General features: G+C 38.6%; 1 protein-coding gene across 3 annotated transcripts in view; it reads left to right on the forward strand.

Moving 5' to 3' along the window:
• LOC140205952 (SERPINE1 mRNA-binding protein 1-like) overlaps positions 1 to 24364 on the forward strand; it is a 36453-nt gene extending 12089 nt beyond the window's left edge. Inside the window, exons 2-9 of one of the 3 annotated variants that reach the window (XM_072273861.1) lie at positions 5801 to 5957; positions 14898 to 15038; positions 15570 to 15653; positions 15754 to 15828; positions 18498 to 18678; positions 18928 to 18969; positions 20793 to 20966; positions 24037 to 24364. In XM_072273861.1, the coding sequence (XP_072129962.1) occupies positions 5801 to 5957; positions 14898 to 15038; positions 15570 to 15653; positions 15754 to 15828; positions 18498 to 18678; positions 18928 to 18969; positions 20793 to 20966; positions 24037 to 24093 (911 nt within the window). In that variant the 3' untranslated portion in view covers positions 24094 to 24364. The remainder of the gene's footprint in view (positions 1 to 5800; positions 5958 to 14897; positions 15039 to 15569; positions 15654 to 15753; positions 15829 to 18497; positions 18679 to 18927; positions 18970 to 20792; positions 20967 to 24036) is intronic. The other 2 variants (XM_072273863.1, XM_072273864.1) reach the window with 2 other exon arrangements.
• Positions 24365 to 26253: the final 1889 nt, after the last annotated feature.

The following is a 26253-nucleotide window of genomic DNA, read 5'->3' on the forward strand; positions in this document are numbered from 1 at the left end:
GCTGCTTTTGTACTACTTACTAATAAATTGAAAAATATTTGAAATAACATTTTTTTAAAAAAAACACTCCCTAGTAGAAGTCTGCACTGCATTCAATGGATACTGCAAGCTATGCTTTACCTGTTATTTAGCAAAACCAATGGGTCTATATTAGTGGTCGCTAACCTTTTTAAACCCCAAGATCCTCTACCTGGGCCTAGTGAAAGGCAAGATCGACCTACTAAATTGTTTAGACACACGCATGGGCAGAAGGGACCGGAAGTGGAGCCCACAGCCCCGGAAGCAGTCTCCCTTTGTAGGCTGCTTTCCGTAGCGGGAGTGTTGCTATGTTACCATTATCTTAAATGGTATTACTTATTTTTATAATGCTCACATTAGAACACCTTTAATTCTATGTTTCATTATTTAATTTTATTTCAACACGAAAAATAAATGAATAAAAATTGACTGTTGCACTCAGTGTGATGACTGGGGCTGAATACTTTCTGCTAGTTTCCTGAAATTTGGCTCATAACTACAGACAGCCAGTTTGAGACAGTCTGTGAGGTGTCTGTCAGTAAGACAGCTCCTGTACTTAGATTTAATAACTTTCATCTGAATATTTGAATAGACCGTTGATTGAATGTTGAATCTGCCACGTTTTTCAGGTGTTTTGTATTGGTAAACTGTTACTGAGACACTAGTGTAAGTTTCAGAGGTACGCAAGCTAATGACACCACTGTTTTTTGTTTCCCAGTTCCTTTACATTTGGGGAATGTTGGAATTTAAAGGGGGAGAAGTGTTGTAATGTGAGCATTATAAAGATAGGTTGATGCCGATTAGGATAATGGTGATGTAGTGGTGCTCCCGCTGTGGAGAGCTGTTTGTGGGGAGAGGTCGTTTCCGGGGTTGCGGGGCTTTGCTTCCGGTCTTTTCTGCCTGGTGCACATTTTTCATTCTTTTTTCGGGATCTACTGGGAAAGTCTCAAAGATCAGCCGGTTGATTGCAATCGATTGGTTGGCGACCACTAGTCTATATCTTTGTGTAAGGGAGTGAGTATTGTGTACTTGGGTTTTAGAGCTCTACTCAATTGGGTAAGTGAAGATTGTGCATGGACCTTCTGAATCAGGATTTTGGTATATTAAAAGGGGAAAAGTCAGTTGCTTATTGTAGATTCACTGATTTATTGTTAATAGTGACACAAGTGCATGTGATCAATTTTGTAACTATCTCAGAATATGTCGAAGGTTGTTGGATTCTTGCTAAAGTTTGCTTGCCATTTAATCAAATCTGATTTGTTGATTAAATGTTCAAGGTTTTGCTGCATGCAGACACAGACTGAAGAGGTCTGAATAGAATAAAGTGCAAAAAATATTTGGGTTGTGGGCATCGTTGGAAAGACCACCTTATAATTCATCCTAATTGCTCTGGAAGATGAGAATTGAAGATAAGTTGCAGGATTTTTATCAAATGAAGATCACTGAAACAGTTGAAAATGGTCAATCCAAAGGGCTGAGTATTTATAATTGTTCACATCCACTTTGCAGACTGAGCAAAATACAGTATCTTGAATAAAGTGTTCAGACTCCACATCTATTTTCACATTTTACTGTCTCATTTTCAAATTTTAAAATGTATTGAAGTAAACAACACACAAAATGCTGGAAGAACTCAGGCCTGGTGGCATCTAGGGAGAAGAGTACAGTTGATGTTTCATGCTGAGACCCTTCATCAGGACTGGAGACTGAAGGGTCTTGGCTGGAAATGTGGATTTTGTGGATCTCTTTTCCAAGGATGCTGCCTGGCCTGCTGAGTTCCTCCAACATTTTGTGTGTGTTGCTTGGATTTCCAGAATCTGCACATTTTCTCTTTCTTGTAATGGATTGAAGTAAATTATTTTTTTTAGCTGATCTACGAAACATAATGCATCATATCAAATCAAAAGAAACATTTCAAAACCAGTCAACAGTTAACGAAAAATTAAAAACCAAAATTGAGGCTGTAAAAATCTTCACCCTCTTTTAATTACTACACTTAACTTTCCTCAGGTGCAGTCTATATACTAAAACTTTCATGCTGTTTGTTTGTGACGTCCAGTTAGTGCAAACGGTGCATTACAGCAGCACTATTTTTGGCTAAATCGACTTAAAATGCGCTAACTTACAGAATGCAGGCAAAGTTCAGGGTTATATATTCGTATAAAATTGCTCACTTGCCAAAATCAACAGCCCAGTTTTCACACGAGAGCCGCTGTGAGCCATGATGGAAACCGCAACGTGACACCATGACGCATGCGCACGGCCTGCCCTAGAAACAATTCACAATGCTCACAGCAGCGACACCAACTAGAGCAAAAGGGCGGGGCAGCTCTTTCGAACGGTCACATTCTGCTAATCACCATCAGCGTGTACAGGATTGGGACAGATCAAACTGACCCACCAATAAGAGATAATTAAATCTTGCTGTAATGACGTACTTTTAGACACCCATCAAACCCTTTGCTGCAGTCAAAGGGCAGCGGTGACTATATCACGTCCATTTAGGAGAGCGCCAACCACGTTCGGAATAATCACCATCCGGCATTAGGTTAAAAAAAAATGGTCGGCCTAATTATGTCGTGTGGAAAGAGAAGGGGGACACTAAATGTCGTCGGGAAGTGGCCAGGGCTGCACCACTCCAGGATCAAAGAGTCAGGACAAAGAAGATGAGGGAAGGAGAGGGATGCACATCTCCAAAATGACAACAACTGGCATAGAAGGAGGAGAGACGAAGAGACAAAGGAGCTGAGAAATGCACGTCTCCAGGATCAGAGACAAACAGCAGAAGAGATGAGGGATGAAAGGGCTGCATGTCTTCAGAATGACAAAAACAGGCACAGGAGGAGGAGGGAGGAAGAGACAAAGGAACAGCAAAATGCACGTCTCCAAGATCAGAGACAAAGAATAAACAGCAGAAAGAGATGAAGAGACGGCGGATGAAAGGACTGCACGTTCCCAGAATGACAACGAGAGCCACAAGGGTGGCAGATCAACCAGAAATGATGCCATCAAAAGTGTCCTTCGTTAAATGAGGAAGAGCTATATTTGCCTTGTTATGAGTCATTCTTTAATAAACTGAGGTTTTCTTCAACTTGCAAAGCAATACCAATAGCATTCGGGAGAATTTAATGTTCATTCTGGTCACATCAGACTGCACTACCCTTCTCTCAAAGGATGCCCCAACGGGTCGCCCTGTTGTCTAGTATACTGTATTATTTTATCAACTCACCCAATTTGATGTAGAAAATCGGAGGATCACTTGTTTGTTAATGAACTCGTAAGAGTAAATACCCCCTTTCTGTGAGGTTCAGTAGTATGTAGATTTTCAACAGAGCAAACCAGAATGAAGACGCACGAGTATTCACTTGGGCTAGCACAAGTGAAGGTGACTGAAATATCTGGGGTACCATTGAGCACGGAAATGAGATGCTTGGCAAAGCAGTCACGCAGTCTTCATAGTGTCTCCTTTGCAGTGAAAATCACGCCTTTGTTACTATGTTTGCTCTTTGAACTTGCACATTGTAGCAACTGCAGTTGACGTGGTTTGGGGAGTCCTTGGAACGTGAAGTATTGCAAATTTATCAGTTTGTGGAGATATTTGGGGATTTAATTTTTTTAATTCTGCTGGAATACAGTTCTAAGAAGCAATTGAACACAACTAATTTTGAAGAAATTGAAGGGATACCCTTTAAATTATTCCATTTAATGACGCCTTGGAACACCTATTTGATAAATTGTCATGATGGATTCCGTTTGGTGGTTCCAATTTTTTTCTGATCTTATCTATTGATTCCCAAAAATATTCACCCAATTCAACAATCCACTGGAGCAGAAGATTCTAACGGTTATCAGTCTACTCACTGCAGTTATAAATAGCCAACAATTTATTCTGAAATTGCATCTTCCTACTTTTAGACTCCAACTGGAGAATAGTTTCCTGTGTGTACATCACAAATGTTTCAATGCAATCTCTTCTCATTCTGAGAGTTTGTGAATTTGTGGCTATCATCATCTCTTCTTTCATGAAAGTCTAGTGCAGTGGTTCTCAATTTGTGTCCATAGATCCTTTAATGGTATTGGCCCATGGCATAAAAAAATGTTGGGAACCTTTGGTCTAGTGGATTGATATTGCACAAGTATATATTCAGTGGCCACTGAATGTGTTTGTGATGTTCCACTGCTGTAGTCCACCCACTTTGAGGTTTGAACTGTGTGTTCAAAGAACTCTTTAACACGTGGTTATCTTGAGTTACTGTCACTTTCCTGTCAGTTTGAACTGGCCTGGCCATTCTCTAACCTCTGTAATAAACAGTGTTTTCTTCCACAGAACTGCCACTCACTGAATTTTCTTTTCGCTTTTCACATCATTCTCTGTAAATTTAAGAGACAGTTGTGTGTGAAAATCCCAGGAGATCAGCAGATTCTAAGATACTCCCCCCTGCCTGGCACCAGAAACCATTCCATGATCAAAGTCACTTAGATCACATTACTTCCCCGTTCTGATGTTTGGTCTGAACAACAACTGAACCTCTTGACCATGTCTGCATGCTGTTACACATTGAGTTGCTGCCACATGATTAATTGATGAGATAATTGCATTAAAGAGCAGATGTACCTAACAGAGTGACCTCTAAAGTGTGTGTTCATTGGTTAGAGAAATAAAAATGGGTGCTTCTGATAAGTACAGCTTTACCAAAATCATAATCTTTGCCTGCAACACGCACAAAATGCTGGAGAAACTCAGGCCGATCAGCATCTATGGAAAAGAGTACAGTCAATGCTTTGAGCAGAGACCCTTCATCAGGACTAGTGAAAAAAAGATTAGTCAGAGTAAGAAGATGGGGGAGGGGGGAAATCACAAGGTAATCTGATGGGAGAGGACTGAAAGCCATGGAAGAAAGAAAAGGGGAAGACCACCAGAGGGAGGTGATAGGCAGGTAAGGAGTAGAGGTGAGAGGGAAATGGGGATGGTGGCGGGGCGGGGGGTGGGGAGAGGATTACCAGAAGTTGGAGAAATTGATGTTCATGACATCAGGTTAGAGGTTACCCAGACAGAATAGAATGTGTTTCTCTGCTATCGTGATGAGGCCACACTTGGGTTGGAGGAGCAACAAATTATGTTTCTTGAACTACTTATGGTAACGACTCCCATTCCCAACCATTCCCCATTCTTATTTTCCCCCTCACACCATATCTCCTTATCTGCCCATCCCCTCCCTCTGGTGCTCCTCCCCCCTTTCTTCATGGCCTTCTGTCCTCTCCTATCACATTCTACCTTCTACAGCCCTGTATCTCTCTCACCAATCAACTTCCCAGCTCTTTACTTCAACCTCCCCTCCTTCCAGGTTTCACCTATCATCTTGTATTTCTACCTCTGCTCTTCCCACCTCCCTACTCTGACTCCTCCAGCATTTTGTGGTGAGTTGCTTGGATTTCCTGCATCTGCAGATTTCTCTTAATTGTGATTGGTATTTTATACTGCAGTCCCTTGCAATAAAGGTTAATTTGTGAACAGCCTTTCTAATTAATTTTAATTGTATGTTAACTTTTATCTTTTATGAATCAGCATAGACAGATCTCTGCAACCTTTAATAGCTTCCTGATGTTTGAAAATAATGTTTTTCTGGCAAATAGTTAACATTTCTTGTGCTATACTTTATTAAAGAATGACAATGTTGCATTGCATTGTTTTGAGATTTAGATGTGGTATCATTTAGTGGAATTGATAATGGCTTCGAGGTTCCGTATTGTAAGATTTACTATTTACAAACTTGTATTTTAGGGGTCAGGAGAATTGGTAGAAAGCCTGAGCAGCAGCATTCTCAAGGTGAAGGAAAACCTGGTGAGAGGAGACCAGATAGAAGACCACAACCCCGCGACCGACGTTTTGATAGACCTGTGGAAGAAAAAGCTGATGGAGGCGAATTTTCATCTGAGAAGTATGTGTAAGCTGGCCATCAATAAGGGTCAATGTGCCTTTTAGGAGGAAATATTTACTGCTATAGGATGAGCCTTTTATTAGGGCACTGTTAAGTTGCCTTAATGTGCTTTTGTATGGCTAAGGTTGTTTAAGCTATACACTTGTACTATGAAGTGATTGGGGAAAAATACTTGCCAAAATTAGGTTTCAGTTGACATTGGGAAGATTTCTGCTATTTTCTGTATTCTCTTAAAGATGTAGAATATTCAATGTAAACCATTACAAGTGTTGGGGCTTCTGTCTGATTCTGCCACATTTGCAAATACATTATTAGCATGACTTAAAATGCAAGTATGTACAGCTTTGGAATTTTGGAGGAGGGGAGTTCTGTTTGGAAATCTGAATTTGACCCCTTTTCCTTAGTGGCTAGATTTAAATTATACCTGAATTGTTACTTTGTTCAGTATTAATCCTTATTTTAAAAGGGATTGGTGAATATTGATATGAGCACTTGTGTTTAACAAGTTAATGACCATTAGAAGAATCTTGAACTGCTGAGTGAGTCTTAATTTTTTTTAAAAATATAGTATTTGTTCTCAGGATTTTAATTGCAAATTTTATCAACATAAGGTAAAGATATTCATGTAATGGGTTGTGAAGTGGAAGCAACCAGTCTTATGTTTAACTAGATTCATGTGTGTATAATTTATTTGCTTTCAAGAATTATTGATAATATATTCATAAGTTGTCATGAAGTCTTGATCCTGGCTGGAATTTAAATAGCCATTTATTCCAAACTGTTAAGTTGCTGTTCTTGCCAAATGCACTGCATTTGTTTTTCTGTGCTGCAGGAGAGCCATGATTTTCTTTTTGCTGGCATTGCATTCTTTTGTAGTTTTGCTACTTATTTTTATTGTATTTTTGTACTGCTTTTTTCCTTTGGTTTATCAATGGAGCCACCTAGAAGCTGTCAGTGGTTTCTGTTGGGTTTAAATGAATAAATCCTACAGCTAGTGCAGAATTTTAGAGTGGATTTGTTTCTCAGTGCAATGGAACTACCAGCAAAATTATGTATTGTTCCCTCAATTATCTATGATTTTGTAATATGTATAGCATAGTTCAGTTTAGAGGTTTCTTTACAGAAACTCTGCAGTGAACTTCAGTTGCATTCATCAGAAAGCAGCTAAATGAGTCCAGGCTTACAATTATGATTATGAAGACAGGTAGTCTTTTATTGTCATTTAGTACTGCATGCATTAAGAAATGATACATTAATTCCTCCGGTGTGATATCACAAAACACAGGACAGACCAAGACTGAAAAAACTGACAGAACCACATAATTATAACATATAGTTACAAACATTGTAACAATACCATAACTTGATGAAGAAGTTCGCAAACACAGTAAAGTTCAAAGTTTCTTTAATGTCCCACATCTCACGCAGGCAGGCAGAAGGAAGAAAAACTCTCCCTGCCATGCCGTCCACAATCCGACCCTGAGTCATCTGAAAACTTCGAGCTCTGGTCAGCTCTCTGACACCGAGTACTGAGCACCATCTCTGTCCGAACAATTCGACGACCTCGGTTGCCAAAAGCAGGCAAGTCCGGGGATTTTGAGGCCTACCCTCCGAAAGATTCACGATTAAACAGTAACAACAGCAGCGAACGGGCGTTTCAGAAATTTCTCCAGATGTTCCTCTGTGCTTTCACGTCCATTCTCCATCAAATCAGAATTGTCCACGGCCCCTATTTAACAGATCGATATCATTTTCACTGGAGAGCTGCGCACGCACAGTGTGCCACCATCTTCTCCTCCTGCCTTTTGAAATTGATTTGAAATACTAATATCATCCATTTAATCTCAATTCTTGGTGAGGCCAGTGCAATCTGAGAAAGATCGGTCGAGTTTCTGGGTAGACCAGCGGGTAAGAATAAATTGGATAATTGTTCTTAGTTTGGGCAAGTAGCTTACAATACCTGAATTATTGTACAAGTGTGATTAATATAAAATAGTTTCATGTTACATTTAATGTTAGAAAAATGTATACAATATACATCCTGAAATTCTTCTCCGCAAACATCCATGAAAAGAGTGCCCCAAAGAATGAATGACAGTTAAATGTTAGAACCCCAAAGATTCCCCCCCCAGAAACCCCACCCTCACACATAAGCAGCAGCAAATCAAGTCCCCGACCCCCCCACCACCACCAGCAAAAAGGCATCGTCCCCCCCACTGAGCTCTCAAGGCATGCAGCAAAGAATCAATAGAGACAGATTTGCAGTACCCCCAAAGATCCGGTATTCGACATACCACAGGTGCTCCTTTTCTAATAAGGGAAAAAGAGGTGTCTCTGTTTCACAGCGAGAGGGGAGACATAACAAAACAACTTGCTGATTTGTGTTAAAAGTCTGTTGCGTCACTTCTTCCGAGCTCTGTGCCCAAAGAACTCGTGTCTCTTTGGCACACAGCCAACTTGCTGCTTATGATCTTCCATCTCCCAAGACGCTCAGGCAGTGGCTGCACCGGCCTTGAATCTGGCCACCTCCAAAACCACAAAAATCCGGCACCTTGAAGGCGTGCTAGTCTTCCAGGATGCATCTTGGCTTGTCAGAAAGTGGCTGGTCGTGAGGCCCTGAAAGTGGGTCCCATTTCCACAAAGAACCAAAGTCAGCGTGTATCCCCAGGTCAGGGTCTTCAAAAGAACCTTAAAAAGGAAAGAGATATCAAAGAGAGAAAATAGAGCTGTTTCTGCGATGCAAGCAAAGGAGTTGCCGTTAGGTGCCATTGTTCTAAGCTCCGCCTAAAAAAGTGAGGTTTGTTAGGTGGTGAGTTTGTTGCTCTTAAATATTGGGGAGCTATAGATAATTAAAGTCTGAATGACATCAAATATTCAAACATGCTGAGTTAGTTTTTCCAGAATGTAGACCAGTGACTTGAAGTTGTCTTAACATATGAGTAAGCAGTGTTGCACTGATGTTTGAATAGTTTCAAATTCCGTCTGGGCATAGCTGAGGGAATGCATGTTTTCTTAACACTATTCTTCAATGAATTTAGAATCTGCATTTCAGCTAAGTAGGATGTCCGAAATTGTAAATAGGATATCATAGATTAGGGGACCACTTTGTTCAACACTTAGGCTGCATCCACAAGAAGCGAGATTTCTCGGCCAACCATTTTATTTCCTGTCCCCATCCCCTTCTGACATGTTGGTCCTTGGCCTTTCCCTTCTCCTTCCCTCCTCTTTAATTCCCCACTCAGCCTCTTATCTCCTCTCCCATCTTTCACCTTCTGTCCCTCCTCTTCCTTCCACCTATCACCTCCCAGCTTCTTACTTCATTCCACCCATCTGTCTTCACCTGTCACCTAGCTTGTCCCCCTTCTCCCCCCCACCTTGTTCTGCCATTTTTCCCATTTTCAGTCCCAATGAAAGGCTCCTGCCCAAAATGTCGACTGTTGATTCATTTCCATAGATGTTGCTTACCTGACCTCAGTTTCTGCAGCATTTTGTGTATGTATATGTGAAATTGTAAAACTGCAATTCTGTCTATTTTGCATATTCCAGTGGTTTCATATTAGTTGTAGATTTGAAGTTGCTTTTAGAATGAATGTCCATTTTGTCTAGTCATTATTCTTTGAAGTGAGTTTTTTTTTGTTGTGGCATCTTACCAGGTACACAGGTTTCACAGGTTTGTGGTGCATTTTTTTTTAGTCATTAGCAATTCCACATCTGAGAAGTAATGTTTAGAAAAACTTAATGGACAAGTGGTTTACTGAAGATTAGTTTTAACCTTCAGGTTTTTCTCCATAAGAATCCAAACACTAATAAATTCTGTAAGAAATTCATGAAAAACCACTGAGAAAGGGTTGGAATTTGTATCAGACATGTAGCTTTCTCTTGAGCTCATGTCTGCTAAATTGTGCATTGGGGAGAAAAGACAGGATACACTGATAGAAGGATATGCATAAATTAGGAATCTATTGAGCTCTAATTGAAGTGACTACTGTTCTATGTTACAGTTGATTATTTTGTGTGGGTGTTACTTGTTCACTCATTCTACCTGCAGAAATGGATTAGAGTAGGACTGAAGTTTTGCAATCATGAGGGCATATCCCCAACTGATAGAAAAGAAGGACTTTGGTGAAAATGGTGGGCTGAGGACAGTGGTGTTTGGTTGGAAGGAGATCAGTTGACCAGAAACATTCGGCATGGACTGAAGGGCCTGTGGCTGTCCTGTAGTGTGTTATATAGACTTGAAATTCTGACCATATCTTATATGCTGTTCCAAAAACAATACTTTCCCAACCTCCTGTCCTTGATGAACCCAACTCAAAGATCGCTGCAAGAGGCAGTAAAATTGCATTTAGCTGTACTGCAGTGTATGTCATGTATTACATTACTGCTAATTTAAAGTTGGTCTTAAATAGTATTCTTTATGTATGGCCTTGTAGCTCATTTGGTTGTGCAATCTGTCCCTTCTATTGCATAGTAATGGCATTGCATGGAACACCATAGTTGATTTAAAATTCAGTAAAATTCTAATAATTTAAAATTCAGTAAAATTCTAATAATCTGTCATTCTTGGAACCTTGGTTGTTGACTAGAAGCTTAACGTGACAATGTGCTATTTATTTACAATGTTACAAAGAAAATAAAATTTTCATAAAACATAATTAGTTTGATCAGAATTTCAACTGATTAAAGGAGTTGAATTGTAGTCTTCCTTGTTTAAAAATTTTGTTTGCTCATTCTATTGGAAGATTTATTTAGTAAACATGTTTTACTACCTGTTTGATGGGTTAATAAGGAGTTGCTTTCCATTACAATGATTTTTAAAATGTTAAGATTCAGAAAGCATTTCTTGTAGTTTCAGATTGATACTTGGTAGTTCTGACATTCATCTTATACTATTATAATCACAGAACGCTACAGCACAGAAACAGGCCCTTTGACCCATCTAGTCTGTGCCGAAACATTAATCTGCCTAGTCCCATATAATGTCTGCGGTATTGTAATTTTTATGCAAGTTGGGACAAAAGTTATTTTATTGAGGGTATGAATAGGGTTATTTTCACTGGTCATTAATTTGAACAGAATCTAGCTTTGAAAATGAAAAAGAAGCATATGTAAGCTTTAGAATGCTAAAATCAAATGGTGCCCTGAGATGTCTTTATTGTTTTCTGCATTAGTGTGTCAGTAGAAAAGAGCAAAGTTCAGATTTCCAAACATTCATTTTCCAAAAAAATCAAGATTATGGAGAATTTTTTTTGTATTTCATTACAGAAAGTAACATGGGCCACTTTTCCAAAAAAACCTGATTATTTTGTAGGTTTGGAGGCCAGTGCATAATTAAACATGAAATAATGAGTTGAATGAACTAAATTGAGTAACTCAAACAGAAACAATGTAGAAGAAATCAAACCGGGTGAAGAACAACCAAATTAAAAGGTGAAGGTGTGGCAGGCATGACTGTTTAACCTTCAAATCATTAATTTGTGCACCATGGAAAGTGTGAGTATAGCAACAAGGCACAAGGTGGTAATCCTGCACCTGCAAGGTCTCTCCCAAGCAGAAATTTTGCAGCAGACTGGAATTTCAAGAGGTGCTGTTGAAGCTCTTCTGAAGCAAAAAAAACAGGAAGGGTTAAGGACCAGAAATGCAATAATTGGCCACAGAACCTGAGAGTGGCAACGAGCAATACATCAAACTGATGTCCCTTCTAATTTGAGAAATCCAGCACTGCTATCAGCTTTGAACTCAGAAGCCATTGCAACCCAAGAACACTCCTCTGTAGTCTGGAGGAAACTTGTCAGAAGTGCACTTCCATGAGTTGTTGAAAAGCTATTCCTCCGAAGTTGAAACAAAGCCAAGAGACTCACCTATGCACAAAAATGCAAGAATTGCGGTGCTGAAAAATGGTAGCAAGTGCTTTTCACTGATAAGTCAACATTTGAATGTTTTGGCTCGAACAGGATACAGTTTGTCCATAGAAGAGCTGGAGAAGATTGCTCCATGCAGCCAATAGTGAAGCATGGCGGAGGTTCCCTGCAAGTTTGGAGCTGCATTTGTGCAAATGGAGTTGGTGATTTGGTCAGAATTAATGGAATTATGATCTTTGGCAGGAACTTGGGAACACAAATTGTACTCGGAGAATTGCACGATGGAAATGTTTACATTGCTTAGGGAGCACTTGGGTTTCTGAATAGTTTTGCTGGTTGGTCTGAGGAAATGCTTTTGAACTAGAATGTTTGATCTCTAATAGCAGCTACCTTCCTTAGTGGAGGCATAACTCCTAACTGCTCTTGTTTTCCTATTGATGCTCTTTGATATCCAGTTTTATTCCTTGAGACTGTACACTCTTATATTGACAAAGGCTAGGAGGTATGTTGGTGAGTGCTGTTGGCAACACCTTCTTGGACTTGTAATTGAGACTAAGCTGATGGGGCACTAAATAAATAGATGTTGTGATCAGGACCTGTAAGCATCTTTCCATGTTGACAAGTAGGTTCTTGTGTTGTAACTATTGGAAGGAACAGCTTGGCTAGTGGTGCAGCTAGATCCAGTGCTCTTGGTTATTTAAAGTTGTTGATAGTCAGATTAGCTTGTGATTGGCTTTTTGTTGATTATCTCGATAGCAAATGGAGATGGATCATCCCCGTGGTATTTCCAGATGAAGTGGTTTGGTTTATATTCTGGGTTTTGGCTGAAGATGAGGTGGTTCTTGCATTCACTACCTTTTAATTTCCCACTACAATTCAACTAAAGAATTAGGGCATTTAAATGATCTGAATACCTTTTTGATACTGTACAGCATCGCCAGTTAGGTGCCTTATCTTTGGGTATGCCTGATGTAACCCCTGGCATACCTATTGCGTTTATTGAGCTAGAATAGTGGTGGTAGTGCTGATACATGAGGCAAGCTTGTGCTGGTGAACACTGCTGTTTGTAGACCAGAGTTCCATGGATTCCCAGTTGACAGATAAACTTTGGGTTTATCCATTTGGCATAACGGAATGCAATGATGGACATTTTGCTCTCCATCCCGCTCCACTCATGAATATGATCATGGTTGCTCTTTGGCTTACTGCAATATTCCAACTCTCATCCCATGCACTTTTGTTGCCTTTAGTGTTAATATATTAAACAACTTTACTCCACCCACTTTTGGTAGAGAAATCTGCATCTATGGAAAAGTAACACACATCAAAGTTGCTGGTGAATGCAGCAGGCCAGGCAGCATCTCTAGGAAGAGGTACAGTCGACGTTTCAGGCCGAGACCCTTCGTCAGGACTTTCTAAGGAAAAGTTCTCACTTTGATCCTAAATGTCTTTTATATCCTTGAATACCCATTTCATTCCATATAACAATTACAGCTCGGTAACAGGCCATCTCGACCCTTCTAGTCCATGCCGAACTCTTACTGTCACCTAGTCCCACCGACCTGCACTCAGCCCATAACCCTCCATTTCTTTCCTGTCCATATATCTATCCAGTTTAACTTTAAATGACAAAATCGAACCTGCCTCAACCACTTCTGCTGGAAGCTCGTTCCACACAGCTACCACTCTCTGAGTAAAGAAGTTCCCCCTCATGTTACCCCTAAACTTTGCCCTTTAACTCTCAACTCATGTCCTCTTGTTTGAATCTCCCCCACTCTCAATGGAAAAAGCCTATCCACGTCAACTCTGTCTATACCCCTCATAATTTTAAACACCTCTATCAAGTCCCCCCTCAGCCTTCTACGCTCCGAAGAATAAAGACCTAACTTGTTCAACCTTTCTCTGTAACTTGAGGAGATGAAACCCAGGCAACATTTTAGTAAACCTCCTCTGTACTCTCAATTTTATTGACATCTTTCCTGTTGAGGGAGATTATTTGCCAGACCAAATATTTAATGTAGATGAGACTGGCTTATGCCTGAAAGGACCTACATCTTGAAATGTACCTGTTCCGACTTGCGTACAAATCTGACTTAAGAACGGATCTTGTTTGTAACTTGGGGACTGCCTGTACTGTATATATGTTGCCATTTGTATCTGAGAATTGCACCTTTTTATTGTAAATTTGTATTGTATGAGGGCAGTGCAGTTTCCCTCAAGCTTCCTAGCTCTTTAAGCCTATGCCAGATTAAAATTGGCAGTAGCAGAGTTGAAGAGGAGAAAATAGGTTATTGGCAGACAAAGTTAAGTAATTATAAAGTATTTTTTCTATTTAAAATTCAGATAGATGTTGGGTTTGCTGTTTGTATTCTATAATAGTGATTTGAGGCATAGTTAGTTTGCAGATGGCTCCAAAATTATTGGTATAGTGAAGAGGGTTATTTAAAATTACAATGTCTCCATCCCAGTCAGCTGGGAAATAGGCCGAAGATGGAAGTGCAATTTTTGCTCTTTGATAAGATAAACCTAGAGTAGGGATTTCGCAATAAATGGCAAGAATCCGGAAGATACAGTGAGACCTAGATGTACAGATTCAAAGTGGAGACACGGATAGACAGAGGGTAAAGAAGGCATGCTTGTCTTGAACAGTCAGGGCATTGAGTATAGGAGTTGAAAAGTGTTTGCATGTGTACAACTTGTCAGGCATGCAACTGTCTTGAGTATGCATAGTCATTTGATGTATTTTTTTCATATTTCTCCCAGTGCGAAGTCTTCATTTCAAAGATGGCTCCAATTACAGACTGTTTAATGGATGGCAGGATATTCCAATTAAAACTTTAATATGACACACTGACATTGCAACTATATTAACTCTTCAATATTCAGATCTTTAGAGATAATGTTTAATCAACAGTATATTTTGGAAATCAATAGCACTTTTGTGGAAGCAACTCATTCAGATGTTAACATCAATTATCTGTTGCATGTATGTAGATATTAATGGTGAGCATCAACATAGTGTACTTATTAGCATGGGATAGTACATCATGGTATAATGTCTAATTTTCTCACAACCTAGTCGGCCCCTAGATCGTGACAGACCACTGCGTGGACGTGGAGGAGGAAGAGGGCGTGGACGAGGTCGTGGTTTGGGAAGGAGTGATGGTTTTGACTCGCGTGGAAAACGTGAATTTGACAGACACAGTGGAAGTGACCGATCGTAAGTTAATATTGACTTTGTAAGATTCTTAACACTCTAAACTTTATTATATTGAACTAACAAATACTGTTGAAAATGTTAACTTAAAGTAATATGAAGTGTAACTAACTTGCTAACGTGCTGTAAATTAAGTGATATTATAATGGGTGCCAATACAGGCAGTCCCCAGTATGTGTGATTTCTGTTCTTGCAAATTATCCATAAGTTAATATTTATTTTTCTGTAGTTACCTACATTTGACTCTGCATAGACTTGTAATAATTATTTCATTTTATTGACTAATCACTGTTAACATTATCCATAATTAAATTAATGGAATATATATGCTGTACCCAGACTTTAATGAATGCCATAAACAATACTAGTAGCTTGAAAAAGACTAACTTTACGCATATTTCCCTACATTATTAGATTTGTGCAATTCAGGACGTTCCTTACCTAGTGAATCCCTGTATTTAGAAATGCAATGCAAGTATTTTTTTTTAAAAAATGAGTGATTATGTATATACAGCAGATATATAGAGAGAATAGTTTCTCTTCCAGTAGCCTGAAACCAGAGGACAAACGGGGTGGCAGTGGATCACATAACTGGGGAACTGTGAAGGATGAACTTGGGTTAGTATGAAAACCTAACTACCTAATTATTTGGCTTTGCATGTAGTTTTATTGTAAAGATTACTTGACTAAACTTTTCTGTTACCTTCTCCAATTGTAGTGAACTTGATCAATCTGCTGTTAGTGAAGAAGTACCTGAGGGAGATGAGCAGCAGGTAGCTGATTCTGAGAACAAGTGAGTATTAAGAACAAAATTCTGAATTTAATTTTTTCATGAATCTGCTTAATGAGTTGAAAGTTACTTCATTAATAATGAAGATTAAAATCTTGGTCTGAAGTGCCTTAGCACCTGAGTCGGTTATTTTTCTTTGTTATGTGGTATCAATGGACCCTGAAATGAGTTTTAGACCACATTACTAAAATCACGTTTTCCCACCCTTCACTATATCCTGGCTGGTAGTTAAACCCTTATCTATATCTTGTTTAGCTGTAAGCTTGGTTATCACAATCCATTCTTGGTTGGCATTTTCTGTAGTGCTGCTTTCCATATTTTTAAGATGATCCAAAATTCTACCTTTGTCCAAAGTTCAGTTGTCCATTTCACCCTTTGTTTTTGTGGGGAGAAATTACTGGGAGTCAGAAGTCAAAGTTCATGCTATCTGGCTGGAAGCTACCCAAACAGAAGTCTGCAAAATGGAAGAAAATCAATTTCTCTAACTTCTGGGTAATTTTGTTTCATTTCACTTCTTTTCTCTCTCTCTCTTCCCCCCCACCCCAACTCTGGTCCCCTCTGCTTATCACTTCCCCGTGGAAGCCTCCTAGATTAATTTCTCCCATGGTACACTCTCCTCTCCTATTAGATTTCTTCTTCAGCCCTTTTTCACCTATTATCTCCCAGCTTCTCACTTCATCCCCCTCTTCCCTACCCCACCTGGTCTGATCTATCATATTCTAGCTTGTACTCCCTCTCTTCTACCCCTTTTCTTATTCTGGCTTGTTTCTCCTCCCCCCCCCCCCCCCCCCACCTTCCTTTCCAGTCTTGATGAATGATCTCTGAAACATCAACTGTTTATTACTCTACTAGATGCTGCTTAACCTGCTTAAGTTCTTCCAGTATTTTCTGTTATATTGAGTGTATAATGTTCATTATGAATAAAATTAAAACATTGTCAACAATATGAAAATTTCAGTTGTCAAAATCTGATTAATGGGAATCTTGTACAGTGCCAGGTATAGTCTTTAAAGTTGAATAACGATTAATGTGTCTGTATAGTGTTCCTGTAAGTCACCATTGTCTTGTGTATTCGATATGCTGTTGCAAACTAAACTTATCAAGTAAAAGGATTTAGTGCCTTCTTGCTATATATGATGCATAAACTTTTCTGGGGCTTCCAGCTGGGTCCATGTATCAATTTTAACCCATGTTTCGATGATAAACTCCACCTTGGCATGCCTAGTCCAGTGGTATATACACTCAACTTAGTCCTCAACCATTCAGCTTTCCGCTGTCTTGCCTTATTTAAAATCGTAATCCAGCTCTTTTTCAGAGAGGGACTTTTGCCTTTGAAATAAGAAAGGTCTCACTCTGCGTATGAACTGGAATACAATTTCAAACAAGGTGGGGCAGTGGAATACTGATTTCTTGTGCTTCTCTCTCTCCCCCCCCCCCCCCCAACCAAAGAGTGGTTTGACATTTGCAATTTTCCACTCCTCTGTAACCATTCCTGAATCTAGTGATTCCTGAAAGGTCAGTAATAATGCCTCCCTCTTTCAGAAACCTGGTGTGTAGTCCATCTGGTCCAGGTGACTTGTCTACCTTCAGATCTTACGGCTTCCTAAGCACTTGCTCCTTAGTAATAACGATTCTCACCTCTGCCCCAACACTTAAATTTCTGGCATAGTGTTGGTCTCTCTCACAGTGAAGACTGACACAAAATATTCGATTAAGTTCATTGCCATGTCTTAGTCCCCCATCACTATATCTCCAGCATCGTTTTTCATCAGTCCAGTATCCACTTTTGCCTCTCTTTCACTCTTTTATAGATTTGGAAAAGAAACAGGGTGTTGTTGTTATAGACTAACTTAACTTCATATTTAATCTTTTCTCTCCTATTGTTCTTTTGTTGTTTTTTGAAAGCTTCTCAGTCCTCTAACTTTCCACTAATCTTTGCTATATTATATGTCCTCTCTTGCTTTGTGGGAGAGTTTGGGTCTGTGCAATTCTTTTGTAGAAAGGTGCTTTAAAGAAGCTATTATCAATCTACAGTGAGAAGTTATTGACATACTGTATTTCATTTCTAAATGAAATGGGCATATGGATTTTCAGAATATTGTCTGAAATTAGGGTGTATATTGAAGAGGTTGTAGAACCATAATAGGAAATTGCTCAAAAGAAGACATTTTCAGAATTAAGTGAGTTAAAAACATGTACCCTCACACATCAGTGTTGTAGCATCTTTCTCTCAGCATGTACATATAATTATAGAATACAGAATTTGCAATGGTCCTAAATGGGAAATTTAATCTGAAGATGTCTGATTCGTACCTTCTGCTAAATATGGACATACTGTTAGCATGATTTTGGGTGACAATTTATTTGGGAAATTGCAGGATCTTTATGGTAAGTTGATAATGGTACTTTTCAAAAGCAGATACATCAAAAAGTGTTTAAATTAAATTGTAATATAGATAACGGCTTGTGTGAATTGAGGTGTGGAAGGGATTGGCCATGGTACTGAATTTTTTGGAAAAAGACAGTCCTTGGGTTGTGAGGGTCTGGAAATATTTTGATTAACTAGTGTTACACTACAATATATTGTGTCAGTATCAGGAAAATCTCTTAAGTAAATGCAGCTTATAATTGAACTTGTGTATCGAATCCTCACGGATACTTATTGCCCTCAGGGAAAATGAAGTAGAAGAAGTTAAAGAAGAAGGCCCAAAGGAAATGACTCTCGATGAGTGGAAAGCCATGCAAGATAAAGAACGGGCAAAAGCTGAGTTTAACATTCGCAAACCTAATGAGGGCTGTGATAGTAGTCAGTGGAAAAAAGGATTCGTTTTACGCAAGCCTAAAACTGAGGAGGTAGGCGTGGCACGATTTGTATTGCAGAATTGAACTGTTGTATAATTTTTTTTTGTTAACTACTTTTGGCATAGTTTTACTTCCTAGTTTGGTAGCCAGGTTTTTAGGAATTGCACAGTAACTGATCTCTTTCCCATCTTTTTAAATTGTATATTGATGATTGTAAAATAGTTCAGTGGTTTTTGAACTTAATCATTTGTCATTGCTAACTCTATGTATTCAGATTGTTTTTTGCATTTTATCTGCTAGAAGCGTTTTGAGAATGAAGATGTCCATACTTTGGAATATACGGTAATCCATTTGTATTTTTGTTCATTTGCACGCTCAAGATCATTGTTACCAACTAATTTGTATGTTACTTTGGTAATTTACGTAATATGTAGTGACGTGTTTGTCGTAAACATTATTGAGGCCTAAAGGAAATTGCCTGCTCTAATCTATGCCATCAAAATGTTTATATTTCTTTAGTGTTATAATTGCGGGGGGGGAAATTTGGATCAATGACGGAATTCTCTGGTGTACTTTATTTTAGGATCAACATCTAGAACATAATGAATGACTGGGTTCTTAACAAAGGGAACGCACTAGATATGGGCAGGCTTTGTTTGAATGTACTTATCTGGTAAAGCTTGCTGAAGCTTTATCGTAGAAATGCTTATTCAAAGAAATTTATGGATGATCAGCATCACGTATCGGGGGTCACCGCTTTGAATTTACTGCAGAGTAGGCTAAATTCTGGGCAGTCTTGCTTCATGAGTGGTTTTGATGAAGATAGCTTTTTAATTTTACTCAGTTGTATCTGGAATGAAGACTTGCAGTAGATGCAATATGACCACCTTGTATTGATGCTTGGTTTAATGTATTATGCCTTCTGTCACATATTCTGTTCGGAACATGCACTCTTTCGATTGAGGGCATTAATCTGAATGTCAGGATTGCTACAATCCATTTGATTGTCATCTTAAAGATGGGTTTGTTACTCCACTTAGCTTTTTTAAAAAAAGTAGTGTTTTGAACTTTTAAATTGTTTTCAAAGGCTTTGGTGCTTGATAACTGAGCTGACCCAAATCTCCGAAGTACGAGTTAATGAGCTTACAGACTTTATTGATTAGGGTTGACTATGGATATTTTGTTCTAGCTCTATACCTGATACACAAGCCAGGGCATTATGATACAGAAGAGCAAGCTGTTGCCTATGCAGCTGATGAATGACAGAGACCAGTACAGTTTGGCACCAGCAGTGTCGCAGGAGTTGCAAATCAATGTTGAACTCAATGTAGGACTGCCCTTGGGACTCCAGCTCTCAATTTTCCCCCTGCCCCTCGGGTTTTACTCCTGAGGCCTTCCCTGTGAGTGGATGTAGCCACAAGACCGGAGATTTGAGATCAGTTTTCCTGTGAGATGATTAGCCTGCCATGGCTGACTAGCCCCATCTGCCTGAAGAAAATGCTTTTAAGGTGCCATAATCCACCTTTGCCCCTTCTGTCAGTAGAAACTATTCCACCAGGCTTAGTAGATAAGTCACACATGAAGGCCAGGAGCTGGACTTGGTTGTCAAGTGCAATTTGAGATGCTCTTCATTGGGAGCACTAATAGGTAGTTGGAGCTTATCTCCGTTACAACCCCTGGCTCTGACAGCCTGATGACAACCTTTATTTTATATAAAGCCCCTTCCCATGAAATGTTGCATCTAACTAACTTGATTGAGGTGTGTCTAGTTTTGAAATGCAGGTAATATTAAAGTTCACATCAGTAGAGACAATTTATTGGTGCTTGGTTCTTGATCCGTATTAATGACCTGTTTGAAATGTAATTTGAAAATGCATGTTATTTTTCTATTTTGGATGTGGGGTATTGTTCCTCCCAGTTTGCATTTTTAATACAAATAAAACTTGTTGATTGAAGTACATCTTAAAACAATAGGGGATTGTTTGAAAAGCTATGTTTCTATAGCTTTTCTACAGTTTTGATTTTGTTTTTTAAGCATTGAACTGTATTGCATATGCATTGTGCAAAATACATGGTTTACACTTTAAAAAAGGCTTGCATTTCAGTGATTTATAGAGTGACTGCTGTGAAGGTTTTGAATTTGAGCTAATCTTCTTTCAACATAGGTTTCTGATGAATCTGCTCTGGACCATCACTTCCGCAAACCAGCAAATGATATAACCTCTCAGCTGGAGATCAATTTTGGTGATTTGGGCCGCCCTGGTCGTGGTGGCAGAGGCCGAGGTGGTCGTGGCCGTGGTGGTGCTGGCAGGAGCATCCGTGGAATGAGACCAGATAAGGTATCAACAGTTGGACTGCAGTTTTAAATGCATGACACTCCGTATTTTAACAAGACTGGAGTGTTAAGAAAACATTGTAATAGCAAATAGCATCTATGATCTGCGAAATATAATATATAGCATATACTATATATAATATATATATATATATATTTATATTTGTGGTTGCTTCCATAATTTAACAAACTCTACACAAGCTAGCTAGATTTATAAAAGAATGCAGAAGGAAGAAAGAGACTTGCATCTTTCACAATCTGTAGATACCATAGCTAAGAAAGAATGTCTAGTGCCGTTATTGTAATATCTAAGCTTCCTCAGTTTATGAAAGGTGCTACATTAAAGCAGTTTTCTACCCTGTGAGCATCTATGCTTAAAAATTCTGCTCCAGCCAGGGGAGAATAGTTGGAGTGGGATTATCTACCTTTTAGCATGTTAGAAGTCTTTGTAATAAGGATTAGTACCAGAAACATCTTGGGCAGGCAGGTAGAATTTAATAGAATAAATCTTAAATTGCTGTGGAGTATTAACAGGTGCTCAATCTGTATCTAATGGATTTATAAAAGTTTGGGCTGTTACTTGTTTATTAAGGGGCAGCTGAATTTTAAAATGTGGTTTAAATAAAACATGCAGTTCAATCATTTTTTTAAAACTTTTATTTTTTAAAATTTTGTTTTTATTTAGATAAGGTATTCACAAGTAGTACACAAACTTTTTTAACATATATAACCTTTTCCATTTTTTATGTGAGTAAATCTATATTAATTTGTACATTCACAAGTGCATATTGAGATAATACAGAAAATAATTAGGTATATGTTTATGTGCAATTGTAATTCCACTCTATTAAACTAAATAATGATAGTAGTTGTTATAAAAATATTAATAGTGGTTGAATACTAATTTCCATGTATCTCTTCTGGTCCATTTCTTTCTGGTCCAAAATTTCCCCAGATCTTTTTACTTGTGTTAATTCCACATTTTCCCAAAAAAAACAGTAAACATTCGAGCCGAAGGTGCTTACATTAACACACTTACTATGTTGGTGAGACAAACAATATAGGAGAGTCATCTAAAGTCTGCTGGCTCTGGGGTTATAAATTCAATCCATTTATTTCAAATTTGATTTTAAAAAATTTCCTTTTGAATTCTCAGAGTAGGTCATCTTTTCCATTTTAAATATTTCCAAAATGATTTCATACCAGTCTTCTAATGTAGGTGATATTGGATTTAACCACTTCCTGGTGATTGATTTCTTATTTGCTGTTAAAAGGGCCTGCAACAGCTTTATATCTATCTTCTGTTCCAAAAACAATACATGCCCCAAGTAGAGAGTCTGAAAGTTCAGAGGTATGAGTCTTAAATACCTTAACTAATGTTCTGTGAATACCTTCCCAATAGAAATTAATTTAGGGCAATCCCAAAAAAATGTGCAAATGATTTGCCTCCTTGGTGCCACACCTTCTCCAACACGCCACGTTTGTTTGTGTCTTTATATTTTTCCTGGTATGGGGTCTTGAAATATCTTATTTTTCCAACAATGTTCTTTCCAAATCAGAGTTAGTCGAAGACCACTAGAAGCTGCATATTCTCCCCCAAGCCTCCTCTGAAAGTACCAACCCTGCTTCTTTCTCCCACTTCTCTTTAATATACAATGTGTTTTCATTTTTGGCATGAGAGAGGGCATTATATAATTAAGAAATTGATTTACTTGGTATTGAACTGTAAGCCAAATTCAGAATCTTGAAAAATTCTAATTCTACTGTTGATAAGTCTGTATATCTACAACTCTGGTTAACATGATGTCGTACTTGAAGGTACCTAAAAAAGTCATTGTGTTCTAGGCCATGTTTGTCCTGCAGGGATTGAAAACTTTGTAATACACTTTTATATGTGAATGAGAGAAAGGTTGTAAGACCTTTCTTTATCCACAGTTCAAATTTTTTATCTCCTCTGCTGGGAAGAAATTTGGTATCATAAGCACACCATCTGAAAAGTTTTAACATGTTATTGATTCCATATGAATTAGCCACCTTCTGCCATACTTTTAATGTGAGATTTATCCAGCTGTTTTTAATCTCTTCCAATTGGGCCATCAATCCTTTGTCTGCTATTGAGGCCAGTAGAGGAAAACTGTCAATCAATCCAAATTCTAATTCCTTCCATCTAGCCTTATAGTCCCCATTACACCAATATAACAGAGGGGTTATCTGTGAAGCATAAAAATAATTTCTCAAACAAGGAAGTGCCTTACCACCACCTTCCTTTCCTAACTGTAAGGTATTAAATTGGATTCTTTCCTTGCCAGATAAAGCTTGAAATCCATTTGGCAGTTCAGTCATTTTCAAGTTAGAACTGCTCAATTCCAAGAAATTATGGGATGGATTTTGGTGGGGGGGGGGGTTACAAGGAGAGGGAATGTCGACTGGGGACACAGGAATTTTATTTCCTGGATGTATGTGCACAAGTTTAGACTGGTGGAGCAGATTGCAGAACTGGTAAGTGAAATGAGGATTGTTAATGGGTCCCTTAACATTTGTGCTAAGTATTAATGAATTGGATTTGAATGTAGGAGGTGTTATTAAGTTTGAAGATGACCTGGAAGTTAGTGGTGTGGTAGATAACAGGATTGTCCGTCTGCACCATGATGTTGATTAGTAAAGAGGGAGGAGCAATGTTAGGATTAAATTCCATGTTCCAAGTGCAGATTGATGCATTTGGAGGGTTAAAGGTAAGACAGACAAAATGCTAGGGTGGTGAGGCTTTGGAGAGCCCTCTCGAATAGAAAAAGACTTTGGGTATTAATCCATTCACGCTGAAAGTGGCTGTATGGGTATGTAGATTAAAGCATGCCAGATGCTTGACAGCCAACATTTGTGATTTAACTTTAAACGTTCACTTTTAGGTATGAAGCTTATTACTACATTAATATAGCGCTGTACTAATTCACAAGTTTGTAAAGTGTTGGGAATTTGAATGACTCAAAAGATGTTTTTCATTTCTTAAGCTAGTCTGTTGCACACCTATTTTTCAAATTTAGCATTACTGATCAGTTTTTTTTTAAATTTTGCAGTCTAGCATCTCTGTTCCAAATGTCGATGACCCAGAAGCTTTCCCAGCTCTGGCCTAAATGGAAGTCGTCAGCCTGGCCTGAAGTCCTCGGGAGGGCCCCCACTCTGTGAGGCTTGCATGCTAAAGGAACCCTTCTCAACCATATTAACAGGAAAAAGAGAAAAAAAGACTGTCATCCATACCATTCACACCTATGAACTGTTCACAAGGAGTTGTTGAAATGGACTTCTCTTGCTACACAGAAGCAACAAATATTGATAGCTGATTTTATATCCACAAAAATGGTAGCAGAGGGAAAATCTGTTTTCATAATAAATTTTCAGAAATTATGCATTCTTCATGAATTGATACTTTTTTTGTATTGCTGCTTAAATATGCATTTCCTATCTAAAAATATAGGTGTGAAGAGTGTGCATTATGAGTCCAATGAGGTGCTTATTTCAATACATTTAGAATCCTTTTGCCTTCAACAGATATTCACTCCGAGTGCAGTTTGGTATGGTGCTGATCCATATCTCAACTGGTACAGTTGGTTTGGAGGAAATACAAGAATGGAAAAGATACCAGTCTCAAGAATGACATTTTTCTGGGAAATTCTTCATTGCAGCTTGACAGTGCAGTGGTTTTCCATAGCCGACCCTACCATTTGAATTGTGATGCATTCTGAAAGATTTTGAAATTTTAGCTAATGGAACAGATAAATGTGATCAAAGTATTTACTACCAAATTGTTTTGCAGATAATAACTTTTCCTGTAAAGTCTTAACAGTGGTAAGTGCTGGTAAATATCAACATTAATTACTGCAGTATAGAAGAAGGTGGGTATTTTACTTTACAGATCTTCGCCACCTCTTTCAACGAAGAATTTGCTTAATTTCACTATTCCCATTTTTCTCTTACCACTGAAGTAACTCCTTTGGATATTATCCAGCTGTACTTTGGAAGCTATTGTAATGTCTATACAACCCTGTTAGGAGCACATAAGAAGTCCTGTCCACTCATGCCTTCTGAATCCTTTGGCTTATTTAGAAAACCTCACTGGACCGTACTTTTTTTTTTCTCCCAAGAATGGTGGGATTCACGTTCCAAGACCTCTGCTAAGTAGTACTATTTAGGTACTGCTACATTAGTATGTCCAGGCCTTTTTGCTTTGACTTCTATTTAACATTTTGCCTGCCCTTCATGGTTGCTGAAAGAAGACTAGCCACTCTCTACAGCAGTCTATGTTGTCCACTAATTTTTAAGGCACTGAATCTATAATCTCAATTTGCTGAGCCACCTCAATGCTGTGTATTTTTCTTTAGTATTATGGCAAGCCCGAAGTACTGGAAATGGGGATTTTGAACAGTGTTACATTGGAAACCCAGCTTTTGGTTCCTAAAGTTCTAATAAGTGGTTTTTGAAATGTTATCAAAAAATGAGGTACCATTGTCAGTTAGTAAAATACCACATTTCTTTTGATATTTGCAAATGCCAAGTTCGAATATACACATCTTAATATTGTATAGGTTTAACATCACACCGGTAAGCTCAAATGGATGTTGACAGCAAATTGCTATTTTTTTAAAATCCCAAAAACACTGAGACACAGGTAACATAATGTATTAAAAGAAGTTGATGTTTGAGTAGTAGTGAAAGCAGTTGTGAATTATGTTAGTTTGGGTACAGTAGGAAGACATTTTGCATTGCTTAGTAGTTTTTAATGTCACTTGACATGGTTGGTATTGAGTATTCAGATGATGGGATAGATACCTGTTCCCTGTCTGTTTTCTCGCAGGAGGTGAGGTGCAAAGTTTTTGTGTGGATAAAAATTGTTAGGGAATATACTGGAGAAAATCTGCAGATGCTGGAAACCAAAGCAACACACAAAATGCTGGAGGAACTCAGCAGGTCAAGTGGCACCTATGGAGAATAAAACACACATTGTTGGCGTTTTGGGCCAAGTCCTGCTAGTCCTGCTGAAGGGTCTCAGCCTGAAGTGTCGACTGTACTTTTTTCCATAGATGCTGCCTTGCCTGCTGAGTTCCTCGGGCATTTTGTGTGTGTTGTAGGAAATATACTGATCTGAGTTGATCCACAGTTGGGAAAGTTTTGGTCCTGTTGATAATTTGAAAAATCTGCTAATTTTACCCTCGCTTAGTGCATCAAACTGTTCTTTTACAGCAGAGCAGTGGTTAGTTTTTAGGAAGTATTTTTTTGCTATGCAATGTTAAAATGGA

This window comes from Mobula birostris, chromosome 12, assembly GCF_030028105.1.
Source record: "Mobula birostris isolate sMobBir1 chromosome 12, sMobBir1.hap1, whole genome shotgun sequence".
In the NCBI taxonomy this organism is placed as follows: domain Eukaryota; kingdom Metazoa; phylum Chordata; class Chondrichthyes; order Myliobatiformes; family Myliobatidae; genus Mobula; species Mobula birostris.